Below are 22,426 nucleotides of genomic sequence, written 5' to 3' on the forward strand. Positions count from 1 at the left end.
TGGAGATAGTGACCGGTGGTGTTCCAGAGGGATCTGTTCTGGGACCCCTCCTCTTTGTGATTTTTATAAATGATCTGAATGAAGAAGTAGAAGGGTAGATTAGTAAATTTGCTGATGACACAAAAGTTGAGAGTGTTGTGGAAAGTCTGGAGGGTTGTCAGAGGGTAGGCAAATTGGACTGAATCCAATCAGTCCTCTGATGTGCTTCATGACCCGTCTCCCAAAGCTGTTCATCACAGTGGATGTAAGTGCTATTGGATGAGGGCCATTGAGGTAGTTTATTAGCTTACCAACCAGCTTGCATTTGACCTTGCATGGATTCCATGATATTGTTGCTATTGGATTAAAGATTTGCTTTATTTGTCACATGTACATCAAAACACACAGTGAAATTCGTTGTTTGTGTCTGAGGCTGTGCTGGGGCAGCCTGCAAATGTCATGGTGATTCTGGCACCAACTTACCCTAATCTGTATGTTTTATGGAATATGGGAGGAAATTGGAGTACCTCAGAAATCCACGCAGTCACAGGGAGAATGTAAACCTTGTAGGGGGCAGCAGAATTGAACCTGCTGTAATATTACACTAACTGCTGAGCTACCAGGCCACCCTTACTGGTTACCCTGAGAAGCCAAAAATTCTGCTGCTTCAGATTCTCATTGCCACTGGTAGCATGCCATGTCTTTGTTTTACTAGAGTTAAACATGTAATCTGCCTGCTAACATTGTCATAGCAAAAAATATTCTGTCAATTTGACTTTTAACAGGTTTAGTCCTCTAGGATATTTGATTTGTATCAGTTCTATCCTAAATGTGCTTCATTAATATAAATACATCATAACTCCTTCTGTGGGGAAAAATGCACTTTAATGCAAGTGTTCCTTTAATGGATGATTTTGTGACTTTTGATGCATTTATTGTTTAATAGGAAACTTCAAAGAAAGCTGCAGTGGTGCACGTCCCAAAGAAGAGGGGAAGGAAGAGAAAGGTATACATTATTTTGTTGAGATCATTTAGTTTAAGAATTTGTCAGTGCTTGTTTGGTCCTGCGGGTCTGCAGATACTCAAACTGAAACAAACTAGAAAATGCTGGAAACAGCTCAGAAGATTTGTGGAAAAAGAAGTGGAATCGATGTGTTGAGCTGAAGACCATTCATCAGGACTGGGAAATTTAAATTGTAGAAAGCATGGGAGGAATATCTTTGACAGAGCAAGGCCACGATTGCTGTGGTGATGAGCAAGTTGGAAAGAGAAAACAAGGGGATGTGTAAAAGCTGTGAAATACAGATGAGAACTGTAGAAAATTCCTAGGCCATCAGGAACTATCAGTGGAAAGAGAAACACTTTTAATGTTATAGAAGAGGGGCAGCTCTAATGTTAACAAAAAGGAAATGACCTGAGGTTGGTGATTTTGCTGTTGAGACAAGAAGGCTACAACGCACCCAAACAGAAAATGAGGTGGTGTTCCACAAGCTGACGTTCGCACTTGTAACATTGCAAGAGGCCACAGATGAATAGATCAGCAGGGGAGTAGGCTGGTGCCCCTCCTCCTTTTCCCCATCTCCCTCCTTGGTGCCCCACCCCTTTCCTGTCTCCCTCCCTGGCCCCACTCCTCCTCAAGCAAACTTAAAGCACACAGTATTGGGGGTATGGTATTGATGTGGATAGAGAATTGGTTGGCAGACAGGAAGCAAAGAGTGGGAATAAACGGGACCTTTTCAGAATGGCAGGCAATGACTACTGGGGTACCGCAAGGCTCAGTGCTGGGACCCCAGTTGTTTACAATATATATTAATGACTTGGATGAGGGAATTAAATGCAGCATCTCCAAGTTTGCGGATGACACGAAGCTGGGCGGCTGTGTTAGCTGTGAGGAGGATGCTAAGAGGATGCAAGGTGACTTGGATAGGTTAGGTGAGTGGGCAAATTCATGGCAGATGCAATTTAATGTGGATAAATGTGAGGTTATCCACTTTGGTGGCAAAAACAGGAAAGCAGATTATTATCTGAATGGTGGCCAATTAGGAAAAGGGGAGGTGCAACGAGACCTGGGTGTCATTATACACCAGTCATTGAAAGTGGGCATGCAGGTACAGCAGGTGGTGAAAAAGGCGAATGGTATGCTGGCATTCATAGCAAGAGGATTCGAATTCAGGAGCAGGGAGGTACTACTGCAGTTGTACAAGGCCTTGGTGAGACCACACCTGGAGTATTGTGTGCAGTTTTGGTCCTCTAATCTGAGGAAAGACATTCTTGCCATAGAGGGAGTACAAAGGAGGTTCACCAGATTGATTCCTGGGATGGCAGGACTTTCATATGACGAAAGACTGGATCGACTAGGCTTATACTCATTGGAATTTAGAAGATTGAGGGGGGATCTTATTGAAATGTATAAAATCCTAAAGGGATTGGACAGGCTAGATGCAGGAAGATTGTTCCTGATGTTGGGGAAGTCCAGAACGAGGGGTCACAGTTTGAGGATAAAGGGGAAGCCTTTTAGGACCGAGATGAGGAAAAGTTTCTTCACACAGAGAGTGGTGAATCTGTGGAATTCTCTGCCACAGGAAACAGTTGAGGCCAGTTCATTGGCTATACTTAAGAGGGATGGCCCTTGTGGCTAAAGGGATCAGGGGGTATGGAGAGAAGGCAGGTACAGAGTTCTGAGTTGGATGATCAGCCATGATCATACTGAATGGCGGTGCAGGCTCGAAGGGCCAAATGGCCTACTCCTGCACCTATTTTCTATGTTTCTATGTCATGATTCCAGTCTTTGTATGTTTGTTTGACTTCTTTCATCTGAAATTTATAATTCTTTTTAAATAATAGATTGAACAAGTAGAAGTTGGTTCAGAATCTGAGCCTGAAAAGCATAGTGCTAAGAGAAAGAAACAAGGTATGTAATCTTCAAACCGTCAGAAGAACATGTTTGAACAGATCTATAACTGACTAAATGTCTCAGAAATACAAACGTTTGTATATCAGACTTCCCATTCAAAGCAATAAAGAACCTTTGGTATTTGCAGCCAGTTTAATGCTACCCTTTGCATTTGCTCCCACATCTCCCTCTCTTGATTTCATGCTCCACCTTTCAGATACAGTCATTTACAGCCCTTTGTTGCTTCCCCCCCATCACCTCCCACCTTCTGTCACCATCTCTACTCTCACTTCCTTCATATCCCTGTCACCCTGCTTCACCTGGATCCACCTATTGCTTGCTAGCTTTTGTTCCATTTCTTCCCTCCACCTTTTCAAAAGTTTCTTTCCCTCTTGCCGCCTTTCAGATGAAGTCTCATCTTTTATTCATTTCCCTCCAAAGATGCCTCCATGAGTTTCTCTAGCTTTGGGGTTCCCAACCTTAATGGTATTGGTCCATGACATAAGCAAGTTTGGGAACCCCTGTTCTAACTTGTGTGTTGCTTTGTATGATCTTTATTTGGTGCAAAGAGTTCTGAGTTGTAAAATGCTTACCAGAATAAATTATTCGGCATTTAATTCTAAGATGTGTTAGCTTGGATCTGGAAATATACAAATTCTTGTTTTCAACATTACTAGTCAACTCTCTAGGGGCTAAATCACCATGCTATGGGAGTCATGGGAAATTTCAACATGCAGGTTGATGGAGAAAATCAGGTTGGAAATGGATCTGGAGGATGAGTTTGTTAAATGCCTACTAGATGGTTTTTTCAGAGCTGTTTGTCATTGTGCCTACTAAGAAATCAGCTATACTGGATTGGGTGTTATGTAACGAACTGGAGGTGATTTAGGGAGCTTAAGGTAAAAGAACCCTTGGGAGGCAGTGACCACAATATGATTGAGTTCAACTTGAAATTTGACAGGGTGAAAGTAAAGTCTAGCATAGCAGTATTTCAGTGGAGTAAGGGAAGTTGGTATGAGAGAGGAGTTGGCCAAAGGAGATGGTGGCAGAGGTGACAGCAGAGCAGCAATGGTGTGAGTTTCTGGGAAAAATGAAGGTGCAGGATAGATGTATTCCAAAAATGAAGAAATACTCAAATGGCAAAATAATATAACTGTGGCTGACAAGGGAAGTCAAAGCTAATGTAAAAACAAAAAAGGTGGCATACAGCATAGCAAAAAATTAGCGGGAAGACAGAGGATTGGGAAACTTAAAACACTACAGAGAGCAACTAAAAGAATCATTGGGAGAGAAAAGCTGAAATATGAAAGCAAGCTAGTAGACAATATCAAAGTGGATAGTAAAAGCTTTTTTCAAGTATGTAAAAAATACGAGAGATGAGAGTGGATATAGAACCGCTAGAAAATAAGGCCGGAGAAATAGTAATGGGGGACAAGGAGATGGCAGATGAACTAAATGAGTATTTTGCATCAGTCTTCACTGTGGAATACACTATCAGTGTGCCAGGTGTTGAAGGGTGTGAGGGAAGAGAAGTGAGTGCAGTTATTACAAGGGAGAAGGTGCTCAAAAAGCTGAAAGACCCAATGGTACATAAGTCACCCGGACCAGATGAACTGCAGCCTAGGGTTCTGAAAGAGGTAGCATTAGAGATTGTGGTGGCATTAGAAATGATCTTTCAAAAACCACTGTGCCCTAGCATGGTGTCACAGCTCTGGAAAATTGCAAATGTCACACTACTCTTTAAGAAAGGAGGAAGGCAGCAGAAAGGAAATTATAGACCTGAGTGGTTGGGAAGATGTAGGAGTCAATTGTTAAGGATGAGGTAACTGAGTGACCCAGGACAAGATGGTACAAAGTCAGCATGGTTTCCTTAAGGGAAAATCTTGCTTGCTCAAACCTGTTGGAATTCTTTGAGGAGATTACAAGTAGGATGGATAAAGGGGATGCAGTTGATGTTGTATATTTGGACTTTCAGAAGGCCTTTGACAAAGTGCCACACATGAGGCTACTTACTAAGTTAAGAGCCCACGGTACTACAGGAAAGCTACTAAAATGGTTGGTGCATTGGCTGATAGGTAGGATGCAGTGAGTGGGGATAGAAGGATCCTTTACTGGTTGGCTGCCAGTGACTAATGGTGTTCTGCAGAGGTCAGTGTTGGGACCACTTCTTTTTATGCTGTATATAAATAATTTAGATGATGGAATAGGTGGCTTTGTTGTCAAGTTTTCAGTCGATACGAAGATTGGTGGAGGGGCAGGTAGTGTTGAGGAAATAGGTAGGATGTAGAAGGACTTAGACAGATTAAGAGAGTGGTCAAGAAAGTGGCAAATGAATACAATGCTAGAATATGTACGGTCATGCACTTTTGTAGTAGAAATAAATGTGCAGACTATTTTCTGAATGGGGAGAAAATCCAAATATCTGAGATGCAAAGGGACTTGGGAGTCCTTGTGCAGAACACCCTGAAGATTAACTTGCAGGTTGAGTCAGTGGTGAGGAAGGCAAATGCAATGTTAGCATTTCAGGAGGTCTAGAATACAAGAGCAGGAATATGATGCTGAGGCCTCACCTTGAGTATTGTGAACAGTTTTGGGGTCCTCATCAAAGAAAAGATATGCTGGCATTGGAGAGGGTTCTGAGGATGATTCCAGGAATGAAAAGATTATCATACAGGGAATGTTTGATGGCTCTGGGTCTGTATTCTCTAGAATTTAGAAGGATAAGTGGGAGTCTCATTGAAACCTTTCGAATGTTGAAAGGCCTAGACAGAGTAGGTGTGGAAAGGATGTTTTCCATGGTGGGAGAGTCTAGGACAAGAGGGCGCAGCTTCAGGATAGAGGGGTTCCATTTAAAACCAAGATGTGGAGAAATTTCTTTAGCCAAAGGGTGGTGAATTTGTGGAATTTATTACCACAGGCAACTGTGGAGGCTGGGTCGTTGGGTGTATTTAAGGCAGAGCTTGATAGATTCTTGATTGGACATGGCATCAAAGGTTATGGGGAGAAGGCAGGGATGTGGGACTAAGGAGGGGATAAAAGGATCAGCCGTGATTGAATGGTGGGGCAGACTTGATGGGCCAAATGGCCTAATTCTGCTGCTATATCTTATGGTCTTCTGGTTATTACTGTAAGAAAATACTCATGATGATTTTCTTCTGCCAAGATATAGTTATTTGTTTAGAGCAGGGGTTGCACAGACCCCTTGCTTAATGGTTGGTCCATGGCCTAAAGAAGGTTGGGAACCCCTGATTTAGAGATCATCAGGCCCAAAGAGCTGCTCTGCCCAGCAACTCACCTATTTTCCCTAGCTTAATCACAGGACAGTTTACAATGACTGATTAACCTACAACCTGGGAGGAAACCAGAGCACCTGGAGGAAACCCACTAGTTCATGGGGAGGACATACAAACTCCTTATAGACGGTGTCAGAATTGATCTCTGCCCTGAACTTTAACAGACTTTTGTTTAACTGGTTTGTCAGTGCAGTTTGCATTTGTATCAGGTGTCCAATAACCTTCGGGATGTCAGAAATGTTGTTCGCTGTAATTCATTAATCTCTTATCATTTTGGTCTATAAAACATGCAGAGGAAGTAAAGAGCTTTTGAATTTCTTGTACCAAGCATAGAGTATGTTTAATTGGTTCTTTGCTCCCAGCATCAGTTAAATCTGAAATGCAACATCATTTTCCTTCATAACGTACCCGGTGATGACATGATTAGGTGACAATATTGTTTCTTGTTAAAAATATATTTATTATCTAAGTATGTACTGTGTACTATATAAACTTTGATTAGTCTTACAGGCAACCACAAAACAAAGAAGCACAATAGATCTCTTCATAAAAAGGCTGTCAAACACCCAAAGTGGGTTTGGGGGGGGTGGGGGGGGGGAAGAGAGAACAAATTGTGCAAACAAAAATAAAACTCAGAGCTGAAGTTCATGAAAGTGAATCCACAGCCACCAAGCCAATTCATCGCTGCAGCCGGCCCAGGAGACCATTAATTGCAGGTCACAGCCTCGGTTCAGTGCAGAAATGACTAAACCGCACGGAGCAGTGAGCTGAACACTGGCCTCTAGCCCCAACACCTTGACCTTTTGAATCTGGCCCAGCGCTTAAATCGGCCAAACATCAGCTTGTTTCTTGCTCCTGGACCTGGGCCCTGCTGCTTTGTTTCGGCCTCAAGTCCACTCCAGCAATGGTCAAACATGGGTCCATTCCTCACTCTTGGTTCTCAGGCCCTGTCTCCTGGATGCGGCCTAAACCTGACCTTTTCAATCTGTGCTGCTGCCACCTTACTGCACCTTTGCGACTCCAGTTCACTTCACAAAAATGTCAGGTCGTACAGGCGGTTCAAAAGCACAACTCTGAAAGGGAAGCTTCAGGCTATTGATTGTAGTGATGGTTGTCCAGAAAGATGGGGATCAATAGAGTAGTTAATAGAATTGTTTGCTGCCAGTAAGGCGTTGCTGTGTCTCACCAGCGTCATACTGTCTGATCACTCTACCTAAATTATTCTGCTTATTCTTTTCTGAGTCCAAGTAACAAATCTTTTCAGTATCCTGAGTGTCAGAACTTTTGAGCTGTGACTTTAAAATGTGTAGGGATATCTGAATTTTTATTAGGATATGATTATTGAATACATTGACTGTATTCATTGTCAGTGAATATTTTTTCAATAACCAAGTTTATCAGTCCCCTTGTTCCTACTTTCTACAAATCCTGCTCCGATGTCTTGTGGTCTTATCAAGTTATTTGAAGTATATTTAAAGCAGAGGTTGATAGGTTCTTCATTAGTCAGTGTGTCTAAGTTTACGGGGAGAAGGCATGAGAATGGGGTTGAGAGGGATCATGCATCAGCCATGAAATGGTGAAGCAGACTCGATGGGCTGAGTGGCCTGATTCTGTGCTTATGATCATGTGGTCTTATTAAATATGTTTACTTTCATATTTGCCTCCATGTGAAGTACATGTTATTACTCGGTTGAATTCCGTCTGTTCCATTCTAATCCTCATTTTGTCAAATTATCCTGTAGATTATTTTGAGAATTTGTATGATGTAACTTGACATTCTTTGTTTCACCTGCAGCTGTTATCAGTAGGCATGAGTCTTGCTCCATTTTCAGAAAAATCCAAATTGAACAACCATAGCCCAGGCAACATTCTATCTCCTCCAATCTAATTTCCATCAGTGGTGTATCCATTGTAAAATACTTCAGTGATACCCATTCCTTATTTGCTCCATACCAGCCTTTTAAGAGCAAGTACGCTAAATCTTCTTGAAACCCAAGTAAATAACATCCTTTATTTGTTGTAACCTGTAAAGTTTCTTTGTCCTTTCAAAAGAAGTTTTGATTGGGAAAAATGTACCTTTCTGAAACTATTTCTATACACTCAGTGGCCACTTTATTAGGTACACCTCTACACCAGCTCATTAATGCAAACCATAGAAACTATAGCACAGAAACAGGCCTTTTGGCTCTTCTTGACTGTGCCGAACCATTTTCTGCCTAGTCCCACTGACCTGCACATGGACCATATCCCTCCATACACCTCCCATCCATGTATCTGTCCAATTTATTCTTAAATGTTAAAAAAGAACCCGCATTTACCACCTCGTCTGGCAGCTCATTCCATACTCCCACCACTCTCTATGTGAAGAAGCCTCCCCTAATGTTCCCTTTAAACTTTTCCCCCCTCCCCCTAAACCCATGTCCTCTGGTTTTTTTTCTCCCCTTGCCTCAGTGGAAAAAGCCTGCTTGCATTCACTCTATCTATACCCATCATAATTTTATATACCTCTATCAAATCTCCCCTCATTCTTCTACGCTCCAGGGAATAAAGTCCCAACCTATTCAACCTTTCTCTGTAACTGAGCTTCTCAAGTCCCAGCAACATCCTTGTAAACCTTCTCTGCACTCTTTCAACCTTATTTATATCCTTCCTCTAATTTGGTGACCAAAACTGAACACAATACTCCAGATTTGGCCTCACCAATGCCTTATACAACCTCATCATAACATTCCAGCTCTTATACTCAATACTTCGATTAATAAAGGCCAATGTACCAAAAGCTCTCTTTACGACCCTATCTACCTGTGACACCACTTTTAGGGAATTTTGTATCTGTATTCCCAGATCCCTCTGTTCCACTGATCAGTTAATCATATGGCAGCAACTCAATGCGTAAAAACATGCAGACATGGTCAAGAGGTTCAGATGTTCAAACGTCAAACCAAAATTCAGAATGGGAAAGAAATATGATCAAAGGACTTTGACCACGGAATGATTGTTGGTGCCAGACTTATGGTTTGAGTATCTTCGAAATTGCTGATCTCCTGGGATTTTCATGCACACATTCTCTAGAGATTACAGAGAATGGTGAGGAAAACAAAAAAAAACATCCACTCAATGGCAGTTCTGTGGGCAAAAAATGCCTTGTTGAGGGAGGTCAGTGGGGAATGGCCAGACTGGTTCAAGCTGACAGGAAAGCAACAGAAACTCAAATAATCTCTCATTACAACATTGGTATGTAGAAGAGCATCCCTGAATGCACAACCTGTGGAACTTCGAAGAGGATGGGTTTTAGCAGCAGAGGACAACAAATATACATTCGGTGGTCACTATTAGGTACAGGAGTTTCTTAATAAAGTGGCCACTGAGTGTATTTTAGTTTACTTTTTATTTGGTTCTCCACAACTTAATTTTAAATCAAGAGATCTATGAATTTGCTCTTTGGACATGGGATTCATTAGTCTTGTTTTCTGTGTGACATGTTTCCCACCTTTTGAATAGGAGCAATATCTGTCTTTCATCCTTGCCAAGTCACCTCTTCATTCCTGGTCTTTGCTAAAATGCTCTGTGCCAGGGTTCCTGCATGACAGTCACAGGGCTGATGGCTTGTTCTCAATGGATTGCTGTTCAAAAGACCAAGGAGGGACTAGAGTGAGCTCTTTAAACAGTAAAGTCAAACCACTCTTAAAGGATGAATGAGACTTGGATCCTGCACTTTAATTTGTAGACGTTGGTGTCTTAAAGTTGAAAATATTAATTACAAGATCAACATTAATCTTAATGAATCTGATATTGTGTTATTGCATCAATTGGAAAAATCTGCTCTCTACGTGATTGTTTCAATTTGCTCTTAGACCAAAGTCATACTTAATATTTTAACTTTTAAACAATGGTTGAGTGAACTCGGCCCTTTTTCCTGGGAGCGACAGAGAATGAGAGGTGACCTGATAGTGGTGTATAAGACGATGAGAGGCATTGATCGTGTGGATAGTCAGAGGCTTTTTCCCAGGGCTGAAATGGTTGCCACAAGATGACACAGGCTTAAGGTGCTGGGGAGTAGGTACAGAGGAGATGTCAGGCGTAAGTTTTTTACACAGAGTGATGAGTGTGTGGAATGGGCTGCCGGCAATGGTGGAGGAGAGGGATACGATAGGGTTTTTTAAGAGACTTTTGGATAGGTACATGGAGCTTCGAAAAATAAAGGGCTATGGGTAAGTCTAGTAATTTCTAAGGTAGGGACATGTTCGACACAACTTCGTGGGCCGAAGGGCCTGTATTGTGCTGGAGGTTTTCTATGTTTCTGATGTTAAATTATAGAACTAAAAAGCACTTTGTGCTGTTATCTCCACTCTGCAGCCCCAAAAGAGCATGGTATGTAATTTTCGGGTGTAGTTAAATATGCTGAAGTGATTTATGTGTTGGAAGAATATTTTGCTATGGTGTTTTTGAGTGTTGCATCTCTAAAGTTTGTGTGCACATTGTGCCTTGTGTTTTCAGCAGTTGAAGTGAAGACTCCGAAGCCCAGAGGAAGACGGCCCAAAGTAATGGTGATAACGCCACGTTCAGGCGATGAAAGGTTAGTGATGTTAATCTGCAAATTATTTGCCATTTAAGGCCTTCTGAGTTAATAAATGTAACCTTTTAATGTTCTAATCATCCAGTATGACCCTAATCTAAGTAATATTATTGTATTGCTGAAAATGGGAACATTCTCTACTTTTATTTTTAGGAAGTTTAACTGATATTAAAAATGATATGTTTATATAGCCTCTCATGACCTTGGGCCATGCCAGCACAGTTTGCAAAGGTAATAAATCATAAATACAATCACTGACATAATGCAAGAAAAAGACAACCAATTCACATGCAATCTCAGAATAACAGTGTAATCATTTTTAAAGTGATACCGGTCGAGAGAAGGTCGAATAATGTGGAGAACATTGAACTTGACAACACAGTGCAGGCTTTTTGGCTCATGATGTACCGACCTTTTAACATGTTCTAAGCACAATATGACTCTTTCCCGTACATTGCCCTCCCTTTTTCTATCATCCATGTGTTTGTCTAAGTCTCTCTTGGGTGTCCCTGATGTTACTGCCTCTACCACCATATTCTGTGCATCCATCACAATGTTTAAAGAGATGAGCCCTGGCTTGCTCAACCTATCCTCATAGGACATGCACTAATCCAGGCAGCATCCTGGTAAATTTCCTCTACACCCTTTAATACTTCCATATCCTATAATGAGGTGACAAGAACTAACTGGTGTTTTATAGAGCTATATTTCCTTGTGGCTTAATCCCCTGATAAATGAAGGTCAGCGTGAGCCTTCTTAGCATGGATTTGGACCCCAAGATCCTGTTTCTCCATACTGATAATGAAGCAGGTTTTCAAAGCTTGCAGAGAGATTCAGGCCAGTTAGAAGAGTGGGCTGAAAGATGGCAGATGGAGTTTAATGCTGATAATTGTGAGCTGCTACATTTTGGTAGGACTAATCAAAATAGGACATACATGGCCAATGGTAGGGCATTGAAGAATGCAGTAGAACAGAGGGATCTAGGAATAATGGTGCATAGTTCCCTGAAGGTGGAATCTCATGTGGATAGGGTGGTGAAGAAAGCTTTTTGTATGCTGGCCTTTATTAATCAGAGCATTGAGTATAGGAGTTGGGATGTAATGTTAAAATTGTACAAGGCATTGGTGAGGCCAAATTTGGAGTATTGTGTACAGTTCTGATCACCAAATTATAGGAAGATGTCAACAAAATAGAGAGAGTACAGAGGAGATTTACTAGAATGTTACCTGGGTCTCAGCACCTGAGTTACAGAGAAAGGTTGAACAAGTTGGGTCTTTATTCTTCGGAGTGTAGAATGTTGAGGGTGGACTTGATAGAGATATTTAAAATTATGAGGGGGATAGATAGAGTTGACGTGGATAGGCTTTTTCCATTGAGAGTAGGGGAGATTCAAACAAGACATGAGTTGAGAGTTAGCGAGCAAAAGTTTAGGGGTAACACGAGGGGTAACTTCTTTACTGAGAGTGTTGGCTGTGTGGAATGAGCTTCCAGTAGAAGTGGTAGAGGCATGTTCGATATTGTCACTTAAAGAAAAATTGGATGGGTATATGGACAGGAAAGGAATGGAGGGTTATGGGCCGAGTGCAGGTCGGTGGGACTAGGTGAGAGTAAGCGTTCAGCACAGACTAGGAGGGCCAAGATGGCCTGTTTCTGTGCTGTAATTGTTATATGGTTATATGATAAGAATCCTGCCATTAATCCTGCCTTCAAATTTGACCTTCCAAAGTGAATCACTTCACATTTTTCTGGGTTGAATGTCGTCTGTTGTTTCTCAGCCCAGTTCTATATCCTGCTTATGTCCCATTGGAATCCTCGACAATCTTCTACATTGTCCACAACAGCACCAACCTTCGTATCACTTGCAAACTTAATACCCCATCCCTTTTGCTTCTTCATCCAAGTCATTTATAAAGATCACAAAGAACAGGGCTTCCAGAACACCACTAGTCACAGAACTCCAAGCAGAATACGCACCATCAACAACCACCCTCTGCATTCTTTGGGCGAGCCAATTCTGAATCCAGACAGCTAAGATTTCCTGGATCCCATATCTCCTGACTCTCTGAATGAGCCTATCATGGGGAGATCCACCACACGGACTGCTCTACCTTCATTAATGTGTTTTGTCACATAAGAGAATTCGGTCAGTTTTGTAAGGCATGACCTACCACTTTCAAAGCTACGCTGTGGTCAGATGATGCTTCTCCAAATACTTGTGAATCCGGTCTCCAAGGATTCTCTCCAATAAGTTGCCCACCACTGAAGTAAGAATTACTGGTCTATAATTCCCAGGGTTATTCATATTAGCTTCCTGGAACAAAGGAACAAAACGTGTCACCCTCCAGTCATCTGGTACTATTTCTGTGGCCAGCAATACAGAGATCATCATTTAAAGGCAATCTCTTTCCTCACTTCCCAAAGTAACCTGGGTTATATCGATTCCCACAAGAGGCAGCTTATCTATCCTAATGTTTTACAAAAGTTCCGGCACATCCTCATTCTTATCAACATGTTCTAGCTTATCGCCTGTTTTATGCTGTCCTCAGGATCGTCAAGATCCCTCTTACTGGTGAACACTGAAGGCAGGTATTCATTAAGGATCTCCCCTTTCTCCTCCGACTCCAGGTACATCTTCCTTTTCTGTCCCTGATCGGTCCTTACTTCATTCTAGTCATCCTTCTGTTCTTCACATATGTGTAAAATGCCTTGGGGTTTTCATTAATCCTACTTGCCAAGGCCTTCTCATTTCCCCTTCTAGCTCTCTTAAGTCCCTTGTTAAGTTCCTGCCTGGCTACCTTATTACTCTCCAGAGCCCCATGGGATCCTTGCTTTCCAAACTTCAAGTAAGCTTCTTTCTTGCTCCTTGACAATCTCTTGTCATCCATAGTTCCTTCACCTTGCCTCAATAAGACAAACTATGCAGGTACTCCCTACACAACATCTAGCCTAACATAAGAAATAGGAACATGAGTCTGCCATCTGACCTGTCGAGCCTGCTTCACCATTAATAAGATCATGGCTGATCTGGCAATGGACTCAGCTCCACCTAGCTGCCTTTTCCCCATAACCCTTCATTCTCTCTGAATGCATTTAACTATTTAACTGTGCCTTAAATATATTTAACACACAAATTCACTACTCTGGGAAAAGTAGTTTCTCTCCATTTCCATGCTAAATGTAGTCCCCCATACATGAGTTTCTGAGGGAGAATGATGGGCAGATTCTTTCTAATATTGGTGGAATAAGATAAAAAGTCACTAGTTGTGGCTGTACCAGGTTGACCAATATCTTTGCGGGAAGGTTTGCTGCTTCTGCTCAAGATGTTAAAACCAGAGCTGCATGGGGTTGGACTGGCCTCCATGTGACAGGACAGCAAGTGGAGTGACAGTGGAGAAAGTAGATGTTAAGACTACAAAGATGAAAAGCACAAGGTTGAGCATAAGACATTGGAGCAGAATTAGGCCATTCAGCCCATTGAGTCTGCTCCACCATTCTATCATGCTGATCCTGGAACCCACTTAAATGGTAGAACTAATGTTTGAGTTGCATCTATTCCAATGCAATGTGTATTGTAGGTATGGCAGATGAACTTAGAGCATGGGATTATGATATATTTATTAGTGAGACTTGGTTACTGGAGGGGCAGGACTGACAACTCAATGTTCCAGGGTTCAATTTTAGATGTGATAGCAGGGGATACATTAAAGGAGGAGGGATGGCATTACCCAACAGAGAAAATATCATGGCACTGCTCGGAGAGGAGACTGGAGGGTTCATCTACTCCAGTAATGTTAATGGGACTATATTGTACACCTCTCAATAGTTGGTGGGACTTAGAAGGCCAAATTTGTAGGGAGATAGCAGCTAGCTTCAGGAATTGGATGTTCAGCTTTCCGTATCTTGACTGGGACACCCATACTGTTAAAGGATTGGATGGGATAGAGTTTGTCAGATGTATTCAGAGAGGTTTCCTTAATCAATAATGTAGAGGTACCAGTTAGAGTGCAATACTGGATCTTCTTTTAATGAATGAGACTGGACAGGTGACAGGAGGAGGAGGAGTGAATACTTCGGATATAGTGATCATAATGAAGTTAGATTAGATTGGGTTATGAGAACACTCAGTCCTCTTTTATTGTCATTTAGAAATGCATACATGCATTAAATGAGACAATGTTTCTCCGGCGTGATATCACAGAAAACATGACAGACCAAGGCTAACACTGACAAAACCACATAATTGTAACATATAGTTGCAGCAGTGCAAAGCAATACCATAATTTGATGAAGAACAGTCCATAGGCACAGTAAAAAAAAGTCTTAAAGTCCCTGAGTCGATCGACTCCTGAGTCCCCGATAGTGGTGGCAAAAGGGAGAAACTCCCTGCCATAAACCTCCAGGCACCATCAACTTGCCGATACCTTGGAAGCAGCCGACCACAGCCGACCCTGAGTCCATCCATCCGAAAACTCCGAGCTTCCGAGCAGCCTCTCCGATACAGCCTCCCAAGCGCCATCCTCTGCCGAGCGTCTTCGACTTCTCCCTGGCCACTGAAACACGCAAAGCCGAGGATTTCGAGGCGTTCAGCTCCAGAGATTCCGGTTACCACACAGTAGCAGCGGTAGCAAAGACATTTCAGAAGTTTTCCAGATGTTCCGCTATGCACTCACATCTGTCTCCACCAAATCAGGATTGTGCACGGTCCCCTACTTGACAGATAATAGAGGTTCATCACTGGAGAGGCTGCGCGCGCTGTCGTCGTGCCACCACCTTCCCAAAATTAATGGAATTATGCAGAAAGATATGACTGGTCCACAAGTTAAAAGTGGATCAACCATGATGAAGTGACAGAGCAGACTTGTTGGACCAAATGACCTAATTCGCTCCTATATCTTATGGTCTTGTGTGTTTACATTTTAAAAACTGAAGACAAATATCTGTTTATGTCGAGAAGCTAAACTAAGAATATTAATTGGAAGTTTATCTTATTCAAAAACAACCCTTATTAGGAATGGTTAAAGAACATCATGAAGAATATTTTTTAGAGGGTACCTGAAGCTATCTATATTGGATAGGAGTTAAGGTCTTCATCTGAGTTTAGAACCTCGCTATCAGGAAACCAAAGCCATCACAGGGCCATGGGGCAATCGCAGCAGTGCAGGGGCGATGGTACAAATGGAGGACTTACAGTTGCAAGAAAAAGTTTGTGAACCCTTTACAATTGCTTGGTATACTGATTAAATATTCATAAAATGTGATCTGATCTTCACCTAAGTCACGATAACAGACTAACACAATCTACCTTAACTATTAACACACAAACAATTGTACTTTTCATTTCTTTATTGAACACATTGTTTAATCATTCACAGTCCAGGCTGGAAAAAGTATGTGAACCTTTGTATTTAATAACTGGTAGACCTCCTTTAGTAGCAATAACCTCCACCAAATGTTTCCTGTAACTGCTGATCAGACTTGCACAGCAGTGAGGAGGAATTTTAGACCATTCCTTCATACAAAACTGTTTCAGTTCATCAATATTTCTGGAATTCTTTGCATGAACAGTCCTCTTCAGAACCTGCCACAGCATCTCAATTGGATTAAGCTTTAGACTCTGACTTGGCCTTTCCAAAACAAGAATTTTCTTTTTAAACCATTCTGTTGTTGATTTACTCTTGTGTTTTGGATTATTATTTTGTTGTATCATCCAACTTCTATGAAGTTTCAGTTGACAGATCACTATCCTGACTTTCTCCTGTGAAATGTCTTGAAACAATTTTGAATTCATTGTTCCCTCAACGGTTACAAGCTCTCCAGGCCCTGAGGCAGCAAAACAGCACCAAATCATGATGATCCTCCCATAATGTTTCACAGTTGAGGTGAGATTTTGGTGCTGGTGTGCAGTGCCCTTTTCCGCAAACAGCGGTATGTACTTTTGCCAGAAAGTTCAACTTTTGTCTTATCTGTCCACAAAACTTTGTCCCACAAGCATTGTGGAACATCCAGGTGGTCTTTTGCAAACTTGAGATGTGTAGCAATGTTGCTGCTGCTGTTGTTTTTTTTTTTTGGAGAACAGTGGTTTCCTCCGTGGTGTCCTTCCATGAACACCATTCTTGTTCCATGTTTTTCTTATAGTGGACACATGAACAGAGACCTTAGCAAGTTCTAGAGATTTCTGCAGGTCTTTAACTGTTACCCTTGGATTCTTTCTTGCCTCTTTCAGCATTGCGCATTGTGTTCTTGGTGTGATCTTTGCAGGATGCCCATTCCTAGGGAGGGTAGCAACAGTACTGAGTTTCCTCCATTTGTAGACACTTTCTCTCACTGTGGACTGATGAATACTGAGGTCTTTTGTAGCCTTTTCCAGCTTTGTGCATCTCTACAGTTCTTATAAGGTCCTCAAAGTTGTTTTGATTGGCGTATAGAAACATAGAAAATAGGTGCAGGAGTAGGCCATTCGGCCCTTTGAGCCTGCATCGCCATTTATTATGATCATGGCTGATCATCCAACTCAGAACCCTGCACCAGCCTTCCCTCCATACCCCCTGATCCCTGTAGCCACAAGGGCCATATCTAACTCCCTCTTAAATATAGCCAATGAACTGGCCTCAACTGTTTCCTGTGGCAGAGAATTCCACAGATTCACCACTCTCTGTGTGAAGAAGTTTTTCCTAATCTCAGTCCTAAAAGGCTTCCCCTTTATCCTCAAACTGTGACCCCTCGTTCTGGACTTCCCCAACATCGGGAACAATCTTCCTGCATCTAGCCTGTCCAATCCCTTAAGGATTTTATACGTTTCAATCAGATCCCCCCTCAATCTTCTAAATTCCAACAAGTACAAGCCCAGTTCATCCAGTCTTTCTTCATATGAAAGTCCTGCCATCCCAGGAATCAATCTGGTGAACCTTCTTTGTACTCCTTCTATGGCAAGGATGTCTTTCCTCAGATTAGGGGACCAAAACTGCACACAATACTCCAGGTGTGGTCTCACCAAGGCCTTGTACAACTGCAGTAGTTCCTCCCTGCTCCTGTACTCGAATCCTCTTGCTATAAATGCCAGCATACCATTTGCCTTTTTCACCGCCTGCTGTACCTGCATACCCACTTTCAATGACTGGTGTATAATGACACCCAGGTCTCGTTGCACCTCCCCTTTTCCTAATTGGCCACCATTCAGATAATAATCTGTTTTCCTGTTTTTGCCACCAAAGTGGATAACCTCACATTTATCCACATTAAATTGCATCTGCCATGAATTTGCCCACTCACCTGACCTATCCAAGTCACCTTGCATCCTCTTAGCATCCTCCTCACAGCTAACACAGCCGCCCAGCTTCGTGTCATCCGCAAACTTGGAGATGCTGCATTTAATTCCCTCATCCAAGTCATTAATATATATTGTAAACAACTGGGGTCCCAGCACTGAGCCTTGCGGTACCCCACTAGTCACTGCCTGCCATTCTGAAAAGGTCCCGTTTATTCCCACTCTTTGCTTCCTGTCTGCTAACCAATTCTCTATCCACATCAATACCTTACCCCCGATACCGTGTGCTTTAAGTTTGCACACTCATCTCCTGTGTGGGACCTTGTCAAAAGCCTTTTGAAAATCCAAATATACCACAGCCACTGGTTCTCCCCATCCACTCTACTAGTTACATCCTCAAAAAATTCTATGAGATTTGTCAGACATGATTTTCCTTTCACAAATCCATGCTGACTTTGTCCGACGATTTCACCGCTTTCCAAATGTGCTGTTATCACATCCTTGATAACTGACTCCAGCAGTTTCCCCACCACCGACGTTAGGCTAACCGGTCTATAATTCCCCGGTTTCTCTCTCCTTCCTTTTTTAAAAAGTGGGGTTACATTAGCCACCCTCCAATCCTCAGGAACTAGTCCAGAATCTAACGAGTTTTGAAAAATTATCACTAATGCATCCACTATTTCTTGGGCTACTTCCTTAAGCACTCTGGGATGCAGACCATCTGGCCCTGGGGATTTATCTGCCTTTAATCCCTTCAATTTACCTAACACCACTTCCCTACTAACATGTATTTCACTCAGTTCCTCCATCTCACTGGACCCTCTGTCCCCTACTATTTCTGGAAGATTATTTATGTCCTCCTTCGTGAAGACAGAACCAAAGTAATTATTCAATTGGTCTGCCATGTCCTTGCTCCCCATAATCAATTCACCTGTTTCTGTCTGTAGGGGACCTACATTTGTCTTTACCAATCTTTTCCTTTTTACATATCTATAAAAGCTTTTACAGTCAGTTTTTATGTTCCCTGCCAGTTTTCTCTCATAATCTTTTTTCCCCTTCCTAATTAAGCCCTTTGCCCTCCTCTGCTGAACTCTGAATTTCTCCCAGTCCTCAGGTGAGCCACTTTTTCTGGCTAATTTGTATGCTGCTTCTTTGGAATTGATACTATCCCTAATTTCTCTTGTCAGCCACGGGTGCACTACCTTCCTTGATTTATTCTTTTGCCAAACTGGGATGAACAATTGTTGTAGTTCATCCATGCAACCTTTAAATGCTTGCCATTGCATATCCACCGTCAATCCTTTAAGTGTCATTTGCCAGTCTATCTTAGCTAATTCACGTCTCATACCTTCAAAGTTACCCCTCTTTAAGTTCAGAACCTTTGTTTCTGAATTAAGTATGTCACTGTCCATCTTAATGAAGAATTCCACCATATTATGGTCACTCTTACCCAAGGGGCCTCTCACGACAAGATTGCTAAATAACCCTTCCTCATTGCTCAAAACCCAGTCTAGAATAGCTTGTTATGATACACATAAACAGATCTTTCTTGAGAAGAGCAGGCTCTGTCAGTAACTTTGTGTGTTTTTTTAGGGTGGGGAGTTCACCTCTACAACCCACACCACCAATCTCATCTCATTGATTGGAGCACCTGACTCCAAATATCTGTTGTAGAAGGCATTACTCTAGAGGTTCACATACTTTTTGAACCTAAACTGTAATTGTTTAAGTGGTGTACTCAGTAATGATGGGTATTAATTGAATTTATTTAAATCTTACTTTCATCCCACCGTGTGTGGGAGTAAAAATCTTTGCGTTATGACTCTGTCACAATATACAGATATGCAAATTTATTAAATCCAATGGCTTGTAGAAAGAAGCTGTCCCGTAGCCTGTTGGTACTGGCTTTAATGCTGTGGTACCGTTTGCCAGACAGAAGCAGCTGAAACAGTGTATGGTTGGGATGACTGGTGTCCCCGATGATCTTCCAGGCCTTCTTTACGTTTGTGTGTTATTGGTTTAGGCAGATTATGTTTGTCTACTATTGTGACTTGGATAAAGACCAGACCACATTTTATGAGTAATTAATGTAGAAAACTAGGTAATTGCAAAGGGTTCACAAACTGTTTCTTGTAACTGTATGAACAGAGGCAAAAGAGCTGGGAGAGATTTTAAATGAATATTTTGCATCTGTATTTACTCAGGAGATAGACACAGTCATGGACCATATCTGGATTATTGAAGAGAACACTTCCTGTCAGTTGTGTAAATTATAGACTAGTGAGCCTGATGTCAGTTGTGTAAATTATCAGCCAGTGAGCCTGGTGTCAGCTGTGTAAATTATCAGCCAGTGAGCCTGACGTCAGTTGTGTAAGTTACTGGAAGGTGTTGTAAGGGCAAGGGTATCTAAGTGCAACCCTCTCACTGGGGCTGGTACATCAACATGACTCGTTAGCTGGCTCTGCTAACAGCAACACTTCTCAGCAGTGAGAAGGCCATCTTTCATAAACAATACACGACTTAGGGTGGTTCAACCAACAGGAGCATCGGGATGTTCCGATTAAATGAGCTGGATTTGAGTGAATGCTGTGTAAATGCTGGCCATACAGAGTTATTGGTAGCCCAGAAATGACAGATTGTATATCAGTGTAAAATTATAAAGTATATTTACCAACTTTCAACTTTATCAAACAGTTAACAGAGAAAGGGCCCATTACAGTTAAACTAGTCTAAATGTGCAGAAATACACTGGAGGTAATTTCTGTAGCAGCTGAGAGTAGCTTTACTCAAGGTGCTGAATTCTCCTCACCAACCAGAGGTAGAACTTCCCTTCTTGGGATCCTCCGCCTCGTGAAGCACTCCTTGCAGATAGTATCCTCCAGATGTCTTCCCTGGTGCTCTTCTCTCTGCACATCCCACCAAAAGACCCCAAACTGGGCTACTGACCTTCGGAAAACTCTTCCTATCCAGCTGTCAAGAATGTTCCATGCTATCCCACTCTTGATTGGCTGACACAACATTCCTAAGTTGGACAACACGGTCAAAACACTCTTACTAGCAGGACACACAGCTTTTACAGGAAACTGCTAAAATAAAATACCTCACAGCATAGCAGTAGAAATCTTAACCAGAGTGTTACAAAAGTACTTAGAAAGACACAGCCTGAGCAGAGATAATCGACTGCTTTGTGCGTAGCAAGTTATGTCCAACCAATGTGAAGAGATTTTCAAGGAGGAGATGAAAGGGAAAGTAGCGTGCTTTGCATGAACTTTAGCAAAACTTTTAACGAAGTCCTACATGGGAGGCTGGTTCAGAAGTTTCAGTTGCTTGGCATTCAAGATGAAGTAGTCAATTGGATTGAACATTGACAGCAGGAGAAGGCAGAGAGTGGTAGTAGATGCTTGTTTCTGAATGGAAGCCTATAATGAGTGGTGTGCTGCTGGGATCGGTGCTGGGTCCTTTGTGTACAGTGCCTATAAGAAGTATTCACCCTTCTTGGAGGTTTCAGTGTTTTATTATTTTACAACTGAATCACAGTGGATTTAATTTGGCTTTTTTTTTGACTGATCAACAGAAGAGACTCTTGTTTCAAGGTGAAAACAGATCTCTACAAAGTGATCTAAATGAATTACAAATATACAACACAAAATATTTGATTGCATAAATATTCACCTCTTTAATATGGCACTGGTGCAGCCAATTGGTTTTAGAAGTCACATAATTAGTTAATTGGAGATCACCTGTGTGCAATCAAGGTGTTTCAATTGATTGTAGTAAAAATACTCCTGTATCTGGGAGGTCCAACTGCTGGTAAGTCAGTATCCTGGCAAAAACTACACCATGAAGACAAAAGAACACCTCCAAGCAACTCCACAAAAAGGTTATTGAAAAGCTCAAGTAAAGAAATGGATACAAGAAAATTTGCAAGTCACTGAATATAAGTCAGTCATCAAGAAATGGAAAGAATATGGCACAGCTATAAATCTGGCTAGAGCAGGCCGTCCTCAAAAACTGAGTGACCGTGCAAGAAGTTGGCTAATGAGGGAGGCCACCAAGAGACCTATGACAACTTTGGAGGAGTTACAAGCCTCAGTGACTGAGATGGGAGAGACTGCGCATACAACTGTTGCCTGGGTGCTTCACCAGTTGCAGCTTTATGGGAGAGTGGCAAAGAGAAAGCCAGTGTTGGAAAAAACTTGCATGAAATCTTGGCTGGAGTTTGCCAGAAGGCATGTGGGAGACTCAAGTCAAATGGAAGAAGGTTTTATGGTCTGATGAAACCAAAATTGAGCTTTTTGGCCATCAGAGTAAATGCTATGTTTGGCGTAAGCCAAACGCGACACATCATCAAAAACACGCCATCTGGAAGGCTTGTGAAGCTAGAGGGTAAAATGAATGCAGCAAAATACAGGGAAATTCTG

The 22,426-nt window shown here is 42.0% G+C and overlaps 1 protein-coding gene across 3 annotated transcripts in view; it reads left to right on the plus strand.

Moving 5' to 3' along the window:
* Positions 1 to 22,426, plus strand: part of psip1a (PC4 and SFRS1 interacting protein 1a) — a 70,262-nt gene that overhangs the window by 16,763 nt on the left and 31,073 nt on the right. For 2 of the 3 annotated variants that reach the window (XM_072281898.1, XM_072281900.1), the window contains exons 5-7: positions 926 to 985; positions 2,824 to 2,890; positions 10,663 to 10,741. In XM_072281898.1, the coding sequence (XP_072137999.1) occupies positions 926 to 985; positions 2,824 to 2,890; positions 10,663 to 10,741 (206 nt within the window). The remainder of the gene's footprint in view (positions 1 to 925; positions 986 to 2,823; positions 2,891 to 10,662; positions 10,742 to 22,426) is intronic. The other variant, XM_072281899.1, reaches the window with a different exon arrangement.

This window comes from Mobula birostris, chromosome 17 (assembly GCF_030028105.1).
Source record: "Mobula birostris isolate sMobBir1 chromosome 17, sMobBir1.hap1, whole genome shotgun sequence".
In the NCBI taxonomy this organism is placed as follows: Eukaryota; Metazoa; Chordata; class Chondrichthyes; order Myliobatiformes; family Myliobatidae; genus Mobula; species Mobula birostris.